The 18693-nt window shown below is 45.9% G+C and overlaps 2 protein-coding genes across 2 annotated transcripts in view; one reads left to right on the top strand and one right to left on the bottom strand.

The window, feature by feature from the left end:
* Positions 1 to 15325, bottom strand: part of LOC109749691 (uncharacterized) — a 67551-nt gene extending 52226 nt beyond the window's left edge. The window contains exon 1 of the mRNA XM_045235160.2: positions 15280 to 15325. The gene's annotated coding sequence lies outside the window, so the exon portion shown is untranslated. The remainder of the gene's footprint in view (positions 1 to 15279) is intronic.
* Positions 15326 to 15477: 152 nt separating this feature from the next.
* Positions 15478 to 17110, top strand: LOC109748104 (3-ketoacyl-CoA synthase 5-like). Its single transcript, XM_073511155.1, has one exon. The coding sequence runs from the start codon at positions 15551 to 15553 to the stop codon at positions 17018 to 17020; it is 1470 nt and encodes a 489-aa protein (XP_073367256.1). The 5' UTR covers positions 15478 to 15550; the 3' UTR covers positions 17021 to 17110.
* Positions 17111 to 18693: the final 1583 nt, after the last annotated feature.

Raw genomic sequence — 18693 nt, 5'->3', positions numbered from 1 at the left:
ACTACCCCAACTATTTGGTGGATAAGAAGGATGGCAAAGTGAACAAAGGTATATTGGATATACATGTTATTGATGTGTACTTTACTAGTGTTTATAGCAACCCCTCGGTATTTGATACTGGTTCAGTTGCTAAGAGTAGTAACTCGAAACGGGAGTTGCAGAATAAACAGAGACTAGTAAAAGGAGAGGTGACGATGTGTGTTGGAAGTAGTTCCAAGATTGATATGATCATCATCGCACACTTCCCATACTTTCGGGATTAGTGTTGAAACTAAATAAGTGTTATTTGGTGTTTGCGTTGAGCATGAATATGATTTGATCATGTTAATTGCAATACGGTTATTCATTTAAGTTAGAGAACAATTGTTGTTTTGTTTACATGAATAAAAACCTTCTATGGTCATACACACCAACGAAAATGGTTTGTTGGATCTCGATAGTAGTGACACACATATTCATAATATTGAAACCAAAAGATGCAGAGTTGATAATGATAGTGCAACTTATTTGTGGCACTGCCGTTTAGGTCATATCGGTGTAAAGCGCATGAAGAAACTCCATACTGATGGACTTTTGGAACCACTTGATTATGAATCACTTGGTACTTGCGAACCGTGCCTCATGGGCAAGATGACTAAAACACCGTTCTCCGGAACTATGGAGAGAGCAACAGATTTGTTGGAAATCATACATACAGATGTATGTGGTCCGATGAATGTTGAGGCTCGTGGCGGATATCGTTATTTTCTCACCTTCACAGATGATTTAAGCAGATATGGGTATATCTACTTAATGAAACATAAGTCTGAAACATTTGAAAAGTTCAAAGAATTTCAGAGTGAAGTTGAAAATCATCGTAACAAGAAAATAAAGTTTCTACGATCAGATCGTGGAGGAGAATATTTGAGCTACGAGTTTGGTCTACATTTGAAACAATGCGGAATAGTTTCGCAACTCACGCCACCCGGAACACCACAGCGTAATGGTGTGTCCGAACGTCGTAATCGCACTTTACTAGATATGGTGCGATCTATGATGTCTCTTACTGATTTACCGCTATCGTTTTGGGGTTATGCTTTAGAGACGGCTGCATTCACGTTAAATAGGGCACCATCAAAATCCGTTGAGACGACGCCTTATGAACTGTGGTTTGGCAAGAAACCAAAGTTGTCGTTTCTTAAAGTTTGGGGCTGCGATGCTTATGTGAAGAAACTTCAACCTGATAAGCTCGAACCCAAATCGGAGAAATGTGTCTTCATAGGATACCCAAAGGAGACTGTTGGGTATACCTTCTATCACAGATCCGAAGGCAAAACTTTTGTTGCTAAATTCGGAAATTTTCTAGAGAAGGAGTTTCTCTCGAAAGAAGCGAGTGGGAGGAAAGTAGAACTTGATGAGGTAACTATACCTGCTCCCTTATTGGAAAGTATTTCATCACAGAAACCAGTTTCTGAGACACCTACACCAATTAGTGAGGAAGTTAATGATGATGATCATGAAACTTCAGATCAAGTTATTACTGAACCTCGTAGATCAACCAGAGTAAGATCCGCACCAGACTGGTACGGTAATCCTGTTCTGGACGTTATGTTACTAGACCATGACGAACCTACGAACTATGAAGAAGCGATGGTGAGCCCAGATTCCACAAAATGGCTTGAGGCCATGAAATCTGAGATGGGATCCATGTATGAGAACAAAGTATGGACTTTGGTTGACTTGCCCAATGATCGGCAAGCCATTGAAAATAAATAGATCTTCAAGAAGAAGACTGACGCTGATGGTAATGTTACTGTCTATAAAGCTCGACTTGTTGCGAAAGGTTTTCGACAAGTTCAAGGGATTGACTACGATGAGACCTTCTCACCCGTAGCGATGCTTATGTCTGTCCGAATCATGTTAGCAATTGCCGCATTTTATGATTATGAAATTTGGCAAATGGATGTCAAAACTGCATTCCTGAATGGATTTCTGGAAGAAGACTTGTATATGAAGCAACCAGAAGGTTTTGTCGATCCAAAGGGAGCTAACAAAGTGTGCAAGCTCCAGCGATCCATTTATGGACTGGTGCAAGCCTCTCGGAGTTGGAATAAACGCTTTGATAGTGTGATCAAAGCATTTGGTTTTATACAGACTTTTAGAGAAGCCTGTATTTACAAGAAAGTGAGTGGAAGCTCTGTAGCATTTCTGATATTATATGTGGATGCCATATTACTGATTGGAAATGATATAGAATTTCTGGATAGCATAAAGGGATACTTGAATAAGAGTTTTTCAATGAAAGACCTCGGTGAAGCTGCGTATATATTGGGCATCAAGATCTATAGAGATAGATCAAGACGCTTAATTGGACTTTCACAAAGCACATACCTTCACAAAGTTTTGAAGAAGTTCAAAATGGATCAAGCAAAGAAAGAATTCTTGCCTGTGTTGCAAGGTGTGAAGTTGAGTAAGACTCAATGCCCGACCACTGCAGAAGATAGAGAGAAGATGAAAGATGTCCCCTATGCTTCAGCCATAGGCTCTATCATGTATGCAATGCTGTGTACCAGACCTGATGTATGCCTTGCTATAAGTCTAGCAGGAAGGTACCAAAGTAGTCCAGGAGTGGATCACTGGACAGCGGTCAAGAACATCCTGAAATACCTGAAAAGGACTAAGGGTATGTTTCTCGTATATGGAGGTGACAAAGAGCTCATCGTAAATGGTTACGTTGATGCAAGCTTTGACACTGATCCGGACGATTCTAAATCGCAAACCGGATACGTATTTACATTGAACGGTGGAGCTGTCAGTTGGTGCAGTTCTAAACAAAGCGTCGTGGCGGGATCTACATGTGAAGCGGAGTACATAGCTGCTTCGGAAGCAGCAAATGAAGGAGTCTGGATGAAGGAGTTCATATCCGATCTAGGTGTCAAACCTAGTGCATCGGGTCCTATGAAAATCTTTTGTGACAATACTGGTGCAATTGCCTTGGCAAAGGAATCCAGATTTCACAAGAGAACCAAGCACATCAAAAGACGCTTCAGTTCCATCCGGGATTTAGTCCAGGTGGGAGACATAGAAATTTGCAAGATACATACGGATCTGAATGTTGCAGACCCGTTGACTAAGCCTCTTCCACGAGCAAAACATGATCAGCACCAAGGCTCCATGGGTGTAAGAATCATTACTGTGTAATCTAGATTATTGACTCTAGTGCAAGTGGGAGACTGAAGGAAATATGCCCTAGAGGCAATAATAAATTATTATTTATTTCCTTGTATCATGATAAATGTTTATTATTCATGCTAGAATTGTATTAACCGGAAACATAATACATGTGTGAATATATAGACAAACAGAGTGTCACTAGTATGCCTCTACTTGACTAGCTCGTTAATCAAAGATGGTTATGTTTCCTAGCCATAGACATAAGTTGTCATTTGATTAACGAGATCACCTCATTAGGAGAATGACGTGATTGACTTGACCCATTCCGTTAGCTTAGCACTCGATCGTTTAGAATGTTGCTATTGCTTTCTTCATGACTTATGCATGTTCCTATGACTATGAGATTATGCAACTCCCGTTTACCGGAGGAACACTTTGTGTGCTACCAAACGTCACAACGGAAATGGGTGATTATAAAGGTGCTCTACAGGTGTCTCCAAAGGTACTTGTTGGGTTGGCGTATTTCGAGATTAGGATTTGTCACTCCAATTGTCGGAGAGGTATCTCTGGGCCCACTCGGTAATGCACATCACTATAAGCCTTGCAAGCATTGTGACTAATGAGTTAGTTGCGGGATGATGTGTTACGGAACAAGTAAAGAGACTTGCCGGTAACGAGATTGAACTAGGTATCGAGATACCGACGATCAAATCTCGGACAAGTAACATACCGGTGACAAAGGGAACAACGTATGTTGTTATGCGGTCTGACCGATAAAGATCTTCGTAGAATATGTGGGAGCCAATATGGGCATCCAGGTCCCGCTATTGGTTATTGACCGGAGACGTGTCTCGGTCATGTCTACATAGTTCTCGAACCCGTAGGGTCCGCACGCTTAACGTTACGATGACAGTTTTATTGAGTTTTGATGTACCGAAGGAGTTCGGAGTCTCGGATGAGATCGGGGATATGACGAGGAGTCTCGAAATGGTCGAGACGTAAAAATCGATATATTGGACGACTATATTCGGACTTCGGAAAGGTTCCGAGTGATTCGGGTATTTTTCGGAGTACCGGAGAGTTACGGGAATTCGTATTGGGCCTTAATGGGCCATACGGGAAAGGAGAGAAAGGCCTCAAATGGTGGTCGCACCCCTCCCCATGGTCTGGTCCGAATTGGACTAGGGAAAGGGGGCGCACCCATCCTTCTTTCTCCTTCCCCCTTCCCTTCTCCTACTCCCACAAGGAAAGGAGGAGTCCTACTCCCGGTGGGAGTAGGACTCCCCCCTATGGCGCGCCTCTCCCCTTGGCCGGCTGCCTCCCCCTTGCACCTTTATATACGGGGGCAGGGGGCACCCCAGAGACACAACAATTGATCCTTGAGATCTCTTAGCCGTGTGCGGTGCCCCCCTCCACCATATTACACCTCGATAATACCGTTGCGGAGCTTAGGCGAAGCCCTGCGTCGGTGGAACATCATCATCGTCACCACGCCGTCGTGCTGACGAAACTCTCCCTCAACACTCGGCTGGATCGGAGTTCGAGGGACGTCATGGAGCTGAACGTGTGTAGAACTCGGAGGTGCCGTACGTTCGGTACTTGATCGGTCGGATCGTGAAGACGTACGACTACATCAACCGCGTTGTGATAACGCTTCCGCTGTTGGTCTACGAGGATACGTGGACAACACTCTCCCCTCTCGTTGCTATGCATCACCATGATCTTGCGTGTGCGTAGGAAAATTTTCGAAATTACTACGTTCCCCAACATTTTGGTCCCGGTTGGTGCTACCAACCGGGACCAAAGGCCCTCCTGCCTGGGCTCGCCGCAGCGGCCACGCGGAGGCCCATCTGTCCCGGTTGGTACAAGAATCGGGACTAAAAGTATGGGGCTTTAGTACCGACATTTTTGTCCCGGTTCCTGAACCGGGACAAATGGGCCTCTAGAACCGGGACAAATGGGCCTTTTTCTACTAGTAGGGGTTGGTGTGTGGGCATTTATCAGTTCGCCCACACGCCCGTCTCCTCTCCCACACCAAAAGCTGCCAGTTGCCATGTGTTTTGCAGGGTACATGGCAACTGCCCTAGTGTGCTTGTAACAATATGGCAACTCTCTCTTTTACCCGAACATATCAGTTGCCATGTGTTTTGCAGGGTACATGGTAACTGCCCTAGTGTGCTTGTAAGCAGATGGCAACTCTCTCTTTACCCGAACATGTTATTTTGCCATGTCTCTTTGTAGCGCTACACGGCAACTGCCTAGTGTTAGTAGGTGGTAACTCTTAAAGTTTTCAAATCATGGCAACTGTAGTAAACAAACCATACATGACAACTGTCTAGTGTTAGTAGATGGCAACCCTAAAGTTTTTAAATCATGGCAACTATAGTAAACCAAACCATACATGGCAACAACTGCATCTGTCCAAAATGGCATCTGGCACTTGACCTGAGATGGCAACTGTGGTTCAGCGACATGGCAACTACAGTTAAACGAACATGGAAGAGGGTCCGGACCATGGCAACTGCGGGGCACGTGGTGACTGTCATGCGAGGCGTGCGGGACCATGAGGTAGGAGGCCTGACGTACGGGCGTGTGGGCATTATCTATTTCGCCCACACGTAAGCATGTGAGAGGGACCGCGAGGAAAAAAAGGCGTATGTGCATTACTTGTTTTGCCCACACGTAGGCGTGTGGACTGATCATGTTAAACACCACACAAAACGTGTGGGCAGACCCCTTAACGCCCATACGTGTGGCAGTTATCATCGTCCTTTATTTTTCCCAAACGCTTGCCCTAATTTAATCTCTTCCCAAGAGGATTGGAGAGGCTTGAAAAGAATTGGGAAGGAATTTAACTTGCAGGGGATTTAATCCTCACAATCCTCTTTAATCCCCCTCAAACCCAATGCAATCGTACAAGGCATAATACGGTTTTTACCAACCGGGTTTGCGGGTTGCCTGTACGCAGACTAGCAGTTGATCGACTCTTTCGGAATTTTTGTTCCAAATCAACAATCTGCGGATCGAAATGCATCCGAAAGAGACATGCTGGCATATATATACAGAAATTTACATATCTCATCACCAGTTGAGCCATGACCGACTACTACTCCGCAAGGTCAAAGAACAGGCAAGAAATTACAAGGTACACCAACATCTCTAGGACAGCCAAACATCAGAAGCAGAGTACTTGCTTTTAGCTAACCAAGTTATTGGGCCAGTAACCGGACCGGAGTATGTACAAGAAGCAGCCTCACTTGAGTTCAGAGCTCAAAGCATGAGCTAAGCTCGATCCGCCCATGATCAGCGCGCGAGCAGAACGGGGACGGCGTGCGCGGGCGGCGGCGGCGGCGGCACGGGCGGCGAGGGGGAGGCGAAGGGGAGGGTGCGGAGGACGACGAACCGCACGCGGCGCGGCAGGATGCGCAGCGGCGCCGCGGACAGCAGCCGCTCCAGGGCGCGCGCCACCGCCGCCGTGTACTCCTCCAGCAGCTCCGCCATGACCGCCACGAGGATCATGCCGATCCGATGTCGACCCTTCGCCCTATGCTCTGCTTTGTTTGGTGTGACAGCGGTGATGGTTTGTTTGGGTTCTGCTGAGCGTTGCGGCTGCTTGGAGGAAGGGAGAGGCTGGTTGTTGGGTCGGAGTTTCCGGAAGCGGGTGGCTTCGCCGCGGATAGTTTTGCTCGACCTTTTCGTTTCGGATAGAGGTTTAGTGTCGGTCTTATCCATTGCAACCGCTGTGGGGCTGATCTTTTGGCAGCTGGGGCGCCGAGGCCAAAGGACTCTTTTGGCCAGCGCGCTCGGTACGCACCAAAATTTAATCCCTTGATTGGGATCTGGTAATAATAAATCTCCTTGCACTTGATTTTAACTGTCCGGTCTGATAATTGATGTCTCTCCCCTGGTTTAGTTGTGAGACATGGTAATTAATCTTGAGAACCACTTTCTCTCTCCTAATTTAATTGTAGGCATGGTAGTTAGAGGGTGCTTGATACGTTTTAGTCTCATGACTGAAAGTAGTGGGACTAAAACTTTTTAGCCTCACCCATGCTTGGATCCAAATACTAAAGAGACTAAAATCAAGTTAATGAGCATTTATTATCCTCTAAACCCTCCAATCCAGAACTCGCATGTGTTAAAGAAGAGGAGTTAAATAAGGAGAGAGGACTAATCCACATTTTAGTAGGGGTGCCCCTGACTAAAAAAATTTAGTCTCAAGACTACTTTTAGCCCCTTTTTAGTCAGGGGTGCTCGGAACTTTAGCCTCTTAAAAAGACTATTTTTAGTCAGACTAAAATAAGTCCCTTGGATCCAAGCACCCTCTTAGTAATCTGTATCTTCTACTCTAAGATGGCACGCGGACAGTGGCGGAGGTAGGAATAATTTTTAAGTGTGACGGAGTTTATTAAAAGAAAAAATCTATGTTTAACTCAACTGTGTAAGAGCTTACTAATAGAATACTAGTATATATTACTTGGTGTCAACAAATAAAACCAAAATCCAAAACGTAAGTATGGGCACTCTAAATACCTCACTTGTTGAAAATTACATGGATGATGGATTGCCGATGTGTGATCTATATTAACTAGACGTGCATAAAGGTGACCTATAAAACGTAAGAACTATAGATAAATCATGAATTAGTAACTAGTAGGATATGGTAGAAAGCACATTATGCAAGTGACATGGTTAGGAAGAATACATACACATGATGAAAATCAATTTTTCTTTCCTCCTCCACAAGAAAAGCTCACCGGCGGTCCGCCCCATCTCCGATGGCCTCTAGGCCATGGAGGTGTCGAGGATCTCGGCCTCTCGCCGGTGGGAGGGACCCCGTTCCCGTTCTTGTTAGATTCATCGTCTAGGTTGGGGCTGTGTGGCTGCGACGATGTCCCTTAGTAGGAATGATGTCTCCCACGTTCTATCCCCGTCCCGATGGTGCATCTAGCATCGTCGGAGGGCGTTTGGGGGTTTGTCTCCGTCGTATCTCACGGGATTCGGTCGGTGTTGGTCTTTGATGGATCTGTTGGATCCGGCATTCGTTCGTCTTCGTTTGGGTGTTTACAAGTTGACCCTTATGATTTCTAACTTTCTTCATCGGCGATGGTTGCTTCTCTGGTGTGCTGGTCTTATGGGGCTTAGCATGATGACTTCCCAACTTTCTACTACAACAAGGTTTGCTCGGCTCCAGTGAGGGAGGGGCGATGACGGCGGCACCTTCGGCTCACTCCAGTGCTTGCAGTCGCCGCTAGGTGATCCACGGACATGGTTGTAACTTATATGGACCTGGCTAGTGGGCGCACGGGCGCTCGTTGACGCCCTCCAGCGCATCGCCGTATATGGCATATACTTATACGTGCCACTAGAAAAGGAAATTATTAGCATTCACATGCAGAGACATGCGTCTGACACACGACATGAAAATCAATAATTAATGCGTTCACACTAGGCAACGGCCGTAGGTACATGCTAATCCATTTTTGCATTAAATGTCGTTTCACAAAATTGAAAAAGTTATAACTTTTGAATGGATCCTCGGAATTGCAATCTGTTTTCACGGTTAGGTTTCTTACGATGAGATCTTCAAAACTAGATCCCATATGGATATGTTTCCATGAATATATTTTTAGAGCAACTTTAAAACTAGATGAGGCAACTTGAGTGTTAAATAGAAGCAAGTTGTCTTGCACAATGTGTACTAGTGAATTTACCTAGCAAGTACTTCGTAGATAATTTAGAAACTTTGGTAGACAACTTTTCATCATATATAAGCAATTGAGCATCGTCGGTGGAAGATTTGGCAGAGGAAAAAAACAAGCAACTACCCTAGCAAAACCAAGCAATTGTGGTAGCAAAACCAAGCAACTCCCCCTAGCATCTATTTTAGGCAGAGGAAAAATGTATGAGCAACTTGAATAGCCTTTTATGGACAAATATTTGATCTACTCTTCCCTCTCATCCACCTTCTTGTATGTTGTAGCAGAAGACCAAAGCAACTCAACTACAAAGAAACGCAAAAAGTGAGAAATTGTTCTAGCAGAAACAAGCAGAGGTTCCTAGCATTACTACTTAGATTGTCTATTTTACGCAGAAAAAACATATGAGCAAGTTGAATAACCTTTGTGGACAACTATCCTACCCCCTCCCTCATGTAACTTCTTATCTATTCTAGCAAAAATCCAAACAACTCAACATACAAGGACACAAAATGCAAAACTGTTCTAGCAAAAAAAACAAGCAACTTCCCTAGCAAAAAAAAGCAATTGTCCTAGCAAAACCAAGCAACTCCCCTAGCATCTACTTTAGGCAGACGAAAAATGTATGAGCAACTTGAATAGCCAAATATTCGATCTACTCCCCGCCCCCTCTCATCCACCTTCTCGTATGTTGTAGCAGAAGACCAAAGCAACTCAATTACAAAGAAAGGCAAAAAGTGAGAAATTGTTCTAGCAGAAACAAGCAAATGTCCCTAACATTACTGCTTAGATTGTCTATTTTACGCAGAAAAAACAAATGAGCAAGTTGAGTTGTTTTGTTCATCTAGCATCAGAGTTGCTCATGTTTAACACTAAAATTGCTTCATCTAGCATCAAAGTTGCTTTTAAAAAAATCATCAAAACATATTCATATGGGATCTAGTTTTGAAGAGCTCGTCACGAGAAACCCAGCGGTGAAAACGGTTTTGCGTTCTGACACTCGGTTCAAAAGTTGTAGCTTTTTGAAAAAATGAAACAGAATAAATAGATGACGTCGGCACATGCATGCGCATGGGTATTCTTTACACTACCCACCGGATAACGCGTTTGTTCCGTACAGCGACCTACTTTTTTGTCGTCTAGCGCGTGCGTTCGCAGCGTCCAAATAGCGCAGCTGCGTGTTTAAGTATTTAGGAACTTTTATTACCTCTGTGGTTCTTTGTACTGCTATGATTGAAGATAAATAGATTGGAAGTTTCTCACACACAAAAAAACTTGCAATGGCATTCTTCTACATTTGTTTTGAAATTCTTTCTTAAGTTCAGCAATATCAATCTAGTTGACTACTTCCAAAGGTAGAGTTAGACTCGAGCTGCTAGTGCGGCTGACTTTAGCAAAACATACTCTTTAAGTCTATATAGAAGAAAAAAAGAACAAGAAAAACTAATTGGTTAGTCATTCAACAAAAAGAGTAGTTTCACTAGAAAAATTGAATAACTTTTCATTCACACGATTCGAGCAAATAACATGACAATTGAGCAGGTGCGCTTAAGGGGGAAGAAGCACAATTACATACCTCTTCTTCTTCGGAGCCATATGCAAAACCTCGCGGAGTCGCCGAGTCACCGCCTCACCAATCACGGCTTCGCGGAATCCATGTCACCAGTTGGCGCTGCGCCGGTCACTGGTTGTGCGTCGATGGCCTCCCGGTGGCTACTCCAACATGTCGAGCGCCCGTGCCCTAAACCCCTTTCCCCTGCCGCCTCACCGTCTCGCGAACGAGTAGTCAGCGGAACAGCCGAGCAGTCGTGAATCGTGATGGACCGTGCCCTAGTTTAACGATACCTGAATTCTTCTTAGTGCACGTGCACTTTTTCGTCGTCCCGAGCGGCCGGCTCGTGACCGCACGATCCCGCCCCGAACGGTCCAGGTGTTTTGTCGTTATCCACCCGTATCCACACCCTTCTTCCCTATTCCCCCGCGTCGTCCGCCGCTGTCACCCACACGTCGCGCCGGCCGCCTCTGCTCCAACTTGCGCCGCCCGCCATTAACCCACCTCTCGAGCGCGGCGGCACCGCTGCCGGTGGACACCGCGGCGTATCCATCCTGTTGGACCCCGTGCTCCTTGATGGGATCGGGTCCTGCTAGCTGAGATCCGCTTCGTTGTGGGATTGGCTCAACGGAGCCATGCCGATGCAGGCTACAGGAGCTGCGGTGACGAAGAACAGCCACAGGATAAGAAGAAGGGCTAGCCGAGTGGGATGAAGGTGCTCGCCGATAGCGACTGAAGTGGCGCTCAGTCTGCATCCTCGCGGAAGTGCGGCGCAAACCGCAACTACCGTGCTCCACAGTGTGACGGCAAAAGGTGCAGCAACGACGGCCACGGTCGATGAACGACGAGGATGCCCTCCGGCTCAGCAGTGGGCGAGCAAAGGAGTGTCGCTTGATCCCCAGAGCGGTTGTTTTCTCCGTTTAGAACCAGCAGCAAACGAATCGATTGATTCGTAACCACACAACGATGAGGAACCTTATCTTTTGGTTCCTTTTGCATTTTCGTCCTCTGTTGTTTGGATCCACAAGTGACCAAACTTCAGCATTATTGCACAAGTTTCAGCTTTCTTCTCCTCTTCCCTTCAGGGTTCATGGTGTGTAGCTGCTGGGAAATGCGAATAATTTTTGTTGGCATCCACAGTAGTTGTAGTTGCACACATAGTAGTCCTAGTTGAGACATGCATGGCCACAGAGTTGCACAATCTAGTCCGCATAGTTGCATGTGAATTGTCATGGCTTGTAATGTAATCTAGTTGCACATACATTGATATTTAGTTGGCTTGTAATGTAGTCTAGTTGCACACACATTAATGTTTAGTTGGCAGGAAGACTAGTTGCACACACATATGCTCAGTTGGCTTGTAATCTAGTCTAGTTGCACATACATTGATGTTTAGTTGGCAGGACACTAGTTGCACACACATATGCGCAGTTGACACGACAATGTAATCTAGATGCACACACATTGATATTTAGTTGGCAGGACTAGTTACACATATATGCTCAGTTGGCGCGGCAATGTAGTCTGGTTGCACACACATTAATATTTAGTTGGCAGGACTATTGGCACACACATATGCTTAGTTGGCGCGGCAATGTAGTCTAGTTGCACACACATTGATGCTTAGTTGGCAGGACTATTGGCACACACATATGCTCAGTTGGCGCGACAATGTGCACTTCTCTGCACTGCTCAGTTGGCGCGGCAAGGAGGTAGTTTTGGGGTGGAGGTCTCATAGAGGAAAATTGCATGTTTACGGTGTACGAGAAAAGTTGCACATCCCTGTCAGATAGTTGCACATCGACGGCTAGTCAGTTGCACAAAACGGGGACAAAATTGCACGAAAAAAATTCGTTGAAACATACTTATGTGGGATCTAGTTTTGAAGAGCACGACGCGAGGGTTCCAACGGTGAAAGCAGATCTTATTTTCGATGTTCCGTTCAAAAGTTATATCTTTTTAAAAGAAGTTGAACTTAAAAATAAATGATAGCTATGAGGAAGACCACGTGATAGTGTAAATGCCAACTAATGATGAGTACATGGTGCTAGATGCACATGCATGTACGTGGGGACCAGCAGAGTAGCCCGTCAGGTGAAAAGGAAGGCCACAAGAACCGCAAAGAAATAACGCGCTATGGGATTTCCTAATCGGGAAGAAGGGGACAGGAAATTTCCTAAAAAGGTGGGCCGCCCGGAAGCGCTAATGGGCAAACAGCCGCCCGCTAGACACGTCCTTAACGATATGTGGACAGCCCATGGCATGACCCATCACTCCAACGGCAGCAACCAAATTAATCCAGGAGGAGGCACACCTCAGCCCAAAACATAAAAAATATGCTGGGCTCTATTATATATACATAGTATATTAGTATTTGTAAGGCAGCTTAGGTATGGCGTTGGCCAAACCTCACCATATTGCTAGCTTCGCCCCTGCACACAAATGTTTGTCAAGATCCAAAACAGAAGAAATCTACCTCAAGAGAAGTGGTTGTTTCCTCTTTGTTGGCAAGCAGCTTGAGGATGGCAGCACTCTGGCTGACTACAGCATTCAAAACTCAAAAGTTGTTTATACCACATTCCGTATTTCATCAACATGGTGGTATGCAGATATTCGTCAAGACTTGACCTCAAGATGCAGATCTTTGTGGAGACCTTCACTAACAAAACCATCACTCGTGACGGGGAGTTCTCTGACACCATTGACAACGGCAAGGCCAAGATTGCCCTACAAGACTATGGCGTATGCCTGAGGGCTTATGCGGCTTTGACAAGACTATGACGCGAGATTGATTCAAGATGAAGTACGCATGAGATGTTGGAGTTGATGTGCGCGAGGTGGCACGTACAACCACCATTGAGTTATGTTGAAGGTGGAGCTGGAGTCTAGCGGAAGACTTCACTCTGAGCTGATGGAGGGGCTACGACATAAGTCGATGGAGAGTCAAAGCCTATTTTGACGGGTAAGCGAGAGACACGTGGATCGGACTGGGTAACAGTGGTCTGATGGAGACGCGATACATTATCGATGGTTCTCTGCAGTGGGGGTTGAGGCAGTGTGGGGAAGCTACCTAGGAGACTCGACCAGGACAACAGAGGCTCAATGCAGTGATAGCGGCAAGGCATGCGGTAAGCCCAGGACACAACGATAGACCAAGGCACTAGTGGTCAGACATATGCTCAGACAAAGTGTGCAAGAGGGTGCTGAAGCAGTGTTGACAAGTACCAGGTTTAAGTTGGTGACTGGTCTATCCGTGCCCATTGATGGACGAAAGTTGACCATGAAGAATCTGAGAAAGTGGCAGAAAGTCTGAAATTGTCAAAAGCTGAAAGAGTACATGGCCATATATTCCGTGTTGTTCGATGCACATGGAAAAGTGTGGATGAAAAGTACAGAAGGAAGTAGAGTGCTATAACGGTGCGCCATGTCAAAGACTATCCAAAAGGGGTGAAACAACTATGAATTTGACTCAGGATGATACGAGGCGATGGTGAAATTCCTTGAAGTTTTAGACGGCAGACAAGAAAGAGTTAGGATGTTGAGTTCGAGTAACTCTAATATTTGGCGTCCTCAATATTTGAGTTGTTCATTTTCATACAGACAATGATCGATGTGTGATGACATTGAACCGATACTTCGGAAGTTGGGAGCGCAAACTAGAGTAATTTTGCTCGAGTCTGGTGATGGTGTCATATCGATGAACCTCGTTAACAAATCTCGGTGTCGTGCTCGTGTGATTGCTTGGTCCTCGGTAGATCAACTATGTGCCTTGGATTTATTCTATGATTCAGCGGCACCAGGAGCCGGTGGGGGTCGCGGAGATCCATTTCGAGTTGTTCGACTTCCCATCGGAGCGGATTTGGGAAGAGGAGAGGTGACGGTGTAGGGTTTACATCCGCAGCCGGCGGGCTTAAATAGCTGGGGCAGGCGGATCGACTCTGCCTCAGTGCAAGCACTGGCAGGAGTAGGCTTCTTGGTCAACGCACTGGTGTGAATGTCAGGCGGGAGGCTAGCCTATCAGCAGGCATTAATGCGTGTACGGAGAAGTCTTGTCGTCGCATCCAATCTTGACCACTCTGACCAGCATGAATAGCACCAATGCAAGAGCAGAGGGAGGGTTCTAGACGGAGCAGAGCAAGGGTTTTCAACATGGGCCCATGTTGTCAGAGACGTACATGGCGGATGTCCGGACACTTATAACCCTCCTCTATATTTATTTCCAGTTTATGGGATTTTGGATACCTAGACGAATTCGAACAAATTTATGACCACAGTTGAACGGTAAAAAAAAAAAGTTTGGACTGATATTTTGAGAGGATTTGATGATCCGCATTGTAGTTGCCTAAGGGCCAACTAGATAAATACACGCAGAAAAGGGAACAATTGTCTTACCTTTTTTCCACGAGGGAGAAGGGGCACATTAATTAACCTGGACAAGAATGATCCAGTTCACAAAGCTTTACAGCCCAGTCAGGCCAGACCGCAGCCAGACAACATTTTGATTTTTTTTTTTTTGCGAATAACAGTTTGAATAGTTGACTTACCGGGCGTCACCAATTGCCGCGTGTCACCCATCCATGGACGACATGATCGTGTACAAAAAGATGCGAGATGACCGGTGTCCAAATAGGTGGTGTGCTGTAATAGTAAGGACTAAATGGACAGCTTACCCAAAGCGGAAAGGAGGAAATGACTAATCGTTGTTCTCATGTCCAATGATGTACTCTTTCAACTGCCAAAACATCTTATATTTAGAAACAAAGCTAGTAGTTGTGCACTTTCCCAACCGGACCCCAAGTTCATGCTCTTGTGACTCTTCCATCCGGGGAGAAGAACCACCTGGTGTAGAAACAGTAGCAGCGCCAGAATGTCTACTGTAGTTTGCATGGCGTGCACGTTAATTTTTTTTTTTTTTTTGGAAGGGATTGGGTGCCTTAATTGGTTTTGGGGCTATCTGGCACGATATGGTTAGTTGAGTGGTATATATAGAAAAAAAACATGTGATCGCATAATGCTACAACATGTACCATATTCCATTTTATAATTAGTAGTTGGTAGTTGGTAGCAATAGAATCAGTTGCTATATCTAAGACCGGTCTCTCCTCACATTCACACGCATAGAAACACATGTTTGAGATTCGACACCATGAGTTCATCAGGAATTTGCAAGCACCTCAAATATGTCTACAAGCTGGTGGTAGACAACTTCCTAGCCATCATGACCATACCAATGGCCGCATCCACCGTGGTTGTGGCGGGAAGGCTCGGGCCCGACGAGGTCGTGGGTCGGCTCCGAGCCCTTACGCCGGCGCACCTCTTCTTGTTCGGCTTCCTCCTTGTCTCCGCACTCACCATGTATCTAATATCGCGGCCGCGGAAGGTGTACCTCGTCGACTACGCCTGCTTCCATGGCACTCATCACTACCGCATCCCATTTGCGTCATTCGTGGAGCACGCACGCGAAGTACCCACTTTCAACGAGGGGAGCATCCGCTTCATGTCACGGCTTCTCCAGAGCTCGGGCCTCGGGGAGGAGACATGCGGACCCACGCCGGCCCTTTACATCCCCCCGCACAAGTACTGCACGCTGGACGCCGCCCGCGAGGAGGCGGAGCTCGTCGTCTTCTCGGCCATGGATGAACTGTTCTCCAAGACGAACGTCCCTCTTGACGCCATCGACATACTCGTCGTCAACTGCAGCTGCTTCAACCCCACGCCGTCCTTCACCGACATGATCGTAAACAAGTACAAGCTGCGAGGCGACATCCGCAGCGTGCACCTATCCGGGATGGGGTGCAGCGCCGGGCTGATATCGGTAGAGCTCGCGAGGAACCTCCTGCGGGCGGCGCCCCGAGGCGCACGGGCGTTGGTCGTGTCCACGGAGACCCTGTCGCCCCACCTCTACGTCGGGAACGAGCGGCCCATGCTGCTGCCGTACTGCCTGTTCCGCATGGGCGGGGCGGCCGTGCTGCTGTCCACGTCCGCCGCAAATGCCCGGTTCCGGCTCACGGCCACCGTGCGCACGACCACCGCGGCGGATGATAAGTCCTACCGGTCCATATACCAGGAGGAGGATGGCAAGGGGAACAAGGGTGCCGGTCTCTCCATGGACCTTATCGCCGTCGCCGGTCGCACTCTGAAAGCCAACATCACCGCCATTGCGCCCATCGTCCTCCCGATCTCTGAGCAGCTTTTGTTTGCGATGTCTTTCGTGGCACAAAAACTGTCCAGCGGGCGTGTTAGGTTGTACGTCCCCAACTTCCTCACGGCGTTTGAGCATTTTTGCATACACGCCGGTGGGTCAGCGGTCATCGACGAGGTTCAACGCAGCCTCGGCCTGTCGGACAAGCACGTCGAGCCATCACGAATGACGCTGCACCGCTTCGGAAACATATCCAGCAGCTCAGTTTGGTATGAGCTAGCATATATCGAGGCCAAGGGCCGTATGCATGACGGTGATCGCGTATGGATGATCGGGTTTGGCTCTGGCTTCAAATGCAACAGTGCGGTGTGGGAGTGCATCGTCCCAGCCCCCAACAGCAATGGACCATGGGCTGGGTGCATCCACCGCTATCCAGTGCTGATTAAGTCTCCAAAAGCAAAGCCGCGGCAATAAGTAGTGGAGACACTGGTAAATTGGATATTCTTAATGTGTGTGCATGTGATTGAATTCATGCTCCAACCAATATTTACAAAGTTTAAACTCGACAGACAATATATTTCAACATGTGTTTTGTAAAAGATAATGACTCACTGGTGTTGTCATTTTTGCTTCATTTTGGTGATTTACATATAAAGCCGGATGAATGTCTTTCTCCAAAAAATAGTGGATACACTTGAAACAGGCACTCAAGAGGTAAAGCCATCGTTTGCTTATAACTAGCAAAAGGGCCCGTTCGTTGCAATGGGATAATAAAATCGTGGTCTTCAAATCAAGTTTCAAATACTCGCACTCCATGTATATACATGTATTTGAATATTTATGCACCAACCGGCACACGTGCGGACGTAAGACACGTTCATTCTAACATGCTCACAATGGGTCAATGTTGGACTTGATCCTTGACGCAGGGTGAGTAATTTACTTCAACTTTAAGGTCAGTTTCAATGACAGACGAAAAATTCAGAGAAACAATTAATGAAGAGTTTTTTCTTCACTTGTGGAAGGCGGGGTGGGTAATCTACTTCAATTTTAGGGGCAGTTTCGATGACGGACGGAAAAATCGGAAAAATAATTAACGAAGAGTTTTTTCACTTACGAATGACATGATGGATAATTTACTTTAACTTTACTAGCAAAAGAGCCCGTGCGTTGCTACGGGAGAGAAAATAACACACGCTCTTAGCCCAATAACCATGTCTCAAGACCCTAATATGTCGATGTCCTTTATTGGCCTCAGTGCTCACACAACAAAAACACGTTTGAATCACTACAAGGATTCTGGTCTATTGCAACAAAATTTATTGCTACAACCAAGGTTTGTTGCAATAAAACGCAATATTACCACAAATTCTCCGGTTGTGGTAATAGGCCGCACATATTGCCATAACCTAGTTTGGTCACGATAAATACTAAATTTGTTGCAATAGGGGCCTCATATTGCAACGAAGTATGTCGGCGTTGCAATATGATAGTGGTATTGCGACGAAAAAATTCCGTTGCACGAGGGCAGTCATTTTGTTGTAATAGACTAAGATATTGCAATGTCAGTGTGATGTTGCATTAGTTGCACATATTGTTGCAAAAAAGTGGCTACCTATTGCAACAAACTGCATCGGCGTTGCAATATGGTAGCGATATTGCGACAAACAAATTCCATTGCGCGAGATAGTCATTTTGTTGTAATAGAGACTAGGTGTTTCAACAGAATAACTATTTGTGGTAATATTCAGAATATATTGCAATACCGGTGTGACTTTGCATTAGTTACAAGTTAAATAGTGGGAAAATATATTATTTGAATTTATAGATATTAAGTTATGATTTTGCAAGCTTTTAGGAGTAATTAAATATTTTTAATCGTACCAATTTGAATTAACCAAAACAGTGGAAAAGTTTATAAATGGATAGAACACACTTTCTTGATAGGAATACATATTTAATTTGTTAAATTTGGATTTGAAAATAGGCAAGTTGTTGCCATTTTAAAACTACAGTGTTTTCTGCCAAAAACATGGACAGAGGGTCCCTGGTTTGAAAATTGCCGGATCCAGATCTGGAGCTGAATCTGACTGAGGACTTCTTTAGCCGCAGCCACTGAACTGCGGGCCCGGGGACTTCTTTAGCCG

Source organism: Aegilops tauschii, chromosome 3 (genome assembly GCF_002575655.3).
Source record: "Aegilops tauschii subsp. strangulata cultivar AL8/78 chromosome 3, Aet v6.0, whole genome shotgun sequence".
Lineage (NCBI taxonomy): Eukaryota > Viridiplantae > Streptophyta > Magnoliopsida > Poales > Poaceae > Aegilops > Aegilops tauschii.
The sequence above is the reverse complement of the archived record's forward strand: the minus strand, read 5'-3'. Positions and strand labels throughout refer to the sequence as shown.